Source organism: Octopus bimaculoides, chromosome 4 (genome assembly GCF_001194135.2).
Source record: "Octopus bimaculoides isolate UCB-OBI-ISO-001 chromosome 4, ASM119413v2, whole genome shotgun sequence".
NCBI classification, from domain to species: Eukaryota; Metazoa; Mollusca; class Cephalopoda; order Octopoda; family Octopodidae; genus Octopus; species Octopus bimaculoides.
The window spans coordinates 125995752-125999604 of record NC_068984.1 but is presented as its reverse complement, the minus strand read 5'-3'; the positions used below and the strand labels follow the sequence as shown (position 1 = coordinate 125999604).

The 3853-nt window shown below is 36.1% G+C and overlaps 1 protein-coding gene across 2 annotated transcripts in view; it reads right to left on the bottom strand.

The window, feature by feature from the left end:
* Positions 1 to 1261: 1261 nt before the first annotated feature.
* Positions 1262 to 3853, bottom strand: part of LOC106871553 (WASH complex subunit 4-like) — a 53054-nt gene continuing 50462 nt past the window's right edge. Inside the window, exons 30-31 of one of the 2 annotated variants that reach the window (XM_052967463.1) lie at positions 3280 to 3367; positions 1262 to 1434 (exon numbers count right to left, since the gene is read on the bottom strand). In XM_052967463.1, the coding sequence (XP_052823423.1) occupies positions 1427 to 1434; positions 3280 to 3367 (96 nt within the window). In that variant the 3' untranslated portion in view covers positions 1262 to 1426. Of the gene's footprint in view, positions 1435 to 1500; positions 2308 to 3279; positions 3368 to 3853 lie in introns of those variants that run through there. The other variant, XM_052967462.1, reaches the window with a different exon arrangement.

Sequence of the window (3853 nt, the reverse complement as noted above, 5' to 3'; positions counted from 1 at the left end):
ACATTACGGAGATGATACAGACTGTATAGAGACTGTATAGGTTAGACAGGGTACATAACAGAGATGATACAGACTGTGTAAGGTATATAGGATAGAGATGGTACAGAACAGAGATAGTACAAAGTGTATAGGCTAAGCAAGGTACATAATAGAAATGGTATGGCTTATACAGGTACATAATTAGAGATGGTACAGGTTAGACAAGGTACAGAACAGAGATGGTACTGACTGTACAAGGTACATAATCAGAGATGATGCACACTGTACAGGGTGCATAATAGAGACTGTACAAGTCAGGCAGGGTACAGATTTGAGATGATAAGGCTAAGCAGGGTACATAATAGAGATGATACAGAATGTACAAAGTATGAAAGATAGAAATGGTACATATTGTATGGAGTACATAATTAGAGAAGGTATAGGTTAGATAGGGTACAGGCCAGATGGTGCCGATTCTTCAGGGTACATAATCAGAGATGGTACAAGCTAGGCTGGGTAATATAATAGAGATGGTACACACTGTACAGGTTATGGAAGAGAGAGAAGCCAGAGACTATACAGGGTACATAATTAGTGACGGTATAGACTAGATAGGGTACATAACAGAGATAGTACAAACTACATTGATTATAATAAGATAGAAATGACACAAGCCGTACTGGGTACATAGAGATGGTTAAAGCTGTAAAGAGCGCATACATAATATATAATGCATTGCTGACATTAAATGCTATATTTCCCATTTATTAAACATGATATCTTTATCATATACATCAGTGGTTCTCAACTGGGGTCCACATGGCACTTGGAGGCCTGTATGGCCCTTGAGGGTCCATTTGGCCCTTGGGGGTTTATATGACCTTTGGGAGTCTACATGGCCCTTGAGGAACCATATAAGATTTTGATGTTAAAGTTTATATGCAATAAATCAATTATATTTCAATAATACATAAAATATTTTAACAATATTGTTTATACAATTTCATTATCAAACTAGAATAGTTTTTTTTTAAACATCAAAAGGTTATGCAGGTCTAATAGAGTAAAACAGATATCACAGGCGTCCATATGTAAAAAATGGCTGAGTACCACTGATATACATAGAATAATGTATGTTTATCTCATACACATATGATAATAATAGCTACATCACACAAATGATAAAGGTGCTTATATTATATACATATAATAGTACTTTTATAATGCGCATACCATAATGGTATCTTTATCATACAAAATATGAAAATGATATGATTTATCAGATATTAAACAAAGTAAGGACATAACACTCATTGGCTTTGATATGGTTTTATCTTGTTTATCAGTGAAGGTGTTGATTCCCTCCAACTAACAAGGATTAATGGTTGGTAAATATAACTTAGTCATTGTCAGCAATGCTGGGTGGGTCTACTCACATGTGATTTCCTCATGTAGCTTGAAGAGAAATAATAAAGAATAACATTACACAATTTTCTTTGAGTGCTTATAATAATAATAATAATAATAATAATAATAATGGTTTCAAATTTTGTCACAAGGGGGGATATGTCAATTACATTGACCCCCAGATTTTCACTGGTACTTAATTTATTGATCACCAAAAGGCTGAAAGGCAAAGTTGGCCTCGCGGAATTTGAACTTAGAACATAGTGACAGATGAAATGCAATAATAATAATAATAATAACAATAAGGATAATGGTTTCTTGTCACATGGTCAATGAGTGACAGGAATTATAAATAATAATAATAATGGCTTCAAATTTTGCCACCGGGGCAGCAATTTTGGGGGAGGGGATGAGTCGATTACATTGATCCCAGTGTTCAACTGGTGCTTATTTTATCGACCCCGAAATATATGACTGGTACTTTATTTTATCAAATCTGAAAGGATGAATATCACAAAGCATTTTATCCATCACTTACCAATTCTGCTACTACAATACTGATAATACTGGCAATTATAAATGACATTATAACATTATTATTATTATTATTATTATTATTATTATTATTATTATTACGCTTGCTGAAAAAGCAATGGTTCCCAGTAACAGGGTCAACTGAATTAAGGTGATATCGAGGTAACTGGGGTGAGGTGTGAGGAAGGAATGGCGAGACATAAGATGAGGCTGGTAAAAAAAAAAACAAAAAAAAACCCAGAAAATGGTTCAAGGGTAAAGCAAATAGAACGAATGAACAAAAGTCAAAGGTCGGTGGGAGTAACAGGGTCAGGGTCAGGGTCAGGAGATCAGGTCTTGATCCGTGCTCACCTACGACAGAGAGTAAATCATCTCCTTCACTTTCGTCTGTTGGGAAAAACAGAATGGCATTAGTAGATACAGCAGTCTTTTCTCTATAACTAAGGCAGTTGTTGTTGTTATTGTTGTTTTTAGTCCCAGGTTTGCCCCTAATCAAGCAGATTTAGCTGTTCCCTTTTATTTTTTATTTGCTTCAGTCACTAAACCGTGGGCATGCTTGGGCAGCACCTTGAAAGATTTAATAGAACAAATCAACCCCAGTACCTTTTTTTAAAATAAAAGTCTGGTACTTATTCTATTGGTTTCTCTTAGCTGAACCACTAAGTCACAGGGATATAAACAAACCAACTGGTTGCCAAACAGGTGGCAGGGCTAAATACACACACACACACAATCAATGGGCTTCTTTCAATTTCTGTTTACCAAATCCATTCACAAGACTTTTGGTAGGCCTAGAACTATACAAGACATTTGCTCAAGCTGCCATGCAGTGGGACTGAACCTAGAACCATGTGGTTGGGAAGCAAACTTCTTGCCACACAGCCTCACCTGCACCTATGATCAACAGACATTTCAGTTGTGACCATCTCATCTTTTCCCTATGTGCAGAGGAACCAGAATGACATTATCCAATGTGTCGTTTTCTAAGATGGTGTGTATATGTGTGTGTGTGTGTGTGTGTGTTTGTATGTTGATATGAGGAAGATTTGGCTGGCTGTTATTTCTAGCAGCTTGAGTTACATGTAAAACACACAGGGGCAATGACCTGTGGAATATTCTGAATGGCATGCCTAACAAAAAAGATAAGCTTGAATATTTTCCAGTTGTGGAGCTTGTGGCCCACTTCTTGAGAAAGGATGAAAGGCAAAGCTGATCTTGGCAGGATTTGAACTCAGAACAAATACTGCAAGACAATTTTTTCAGTGCCCTAACAATTCTGCCAGTCCACCACCCTTGCTCTAATAAAAATAATACTAGTATTAATACTACTACTAATAATAATAACAATAGAGATGATACCTTTCTTTTCTTTTTCCTCAGCAGCAGTAAGGTCAGCCCTGAAGAATATCCGTGCACTGCTTAATGAATAGTTCAGCAAATTAAATTCCTAAAGAAAAGGATAATCACATTAAAATTAATTAGTGGGGATAACTGACATTGAAAATTCAAATAAATTTATGGAATGCCAAAACAAAATAAGCAATAGAATCAGACACAACTTTTTCTATGTGTGTGTGTGAATATAAATATAAATATATATATATATATATATCTATATATATATATATATATATTCACACAAACATACTGTATTTAATTGTGTACAAGTCATACCATTTTATATTTGATTATACAGTATGCTCCGTTGGATGTGTAATGTCAATGTGAATACCTGTCAGAGTGTAAGTATCTTGAGAGAAAAGCTGAACATTAGAAGCATCAGTTGTGGCGTGCAAGAGAGACGATTGCGCTGGTATGGACATGTGGTGAGAATGGAGGAGGATAGCTGCGTGAAAAAGTGCCACACCCTAACAGTTGAGGGAACCCGTGGAAGAGGTAGGCCCAGGAAGACCTGGGCTGAGGTGGTGAGGCA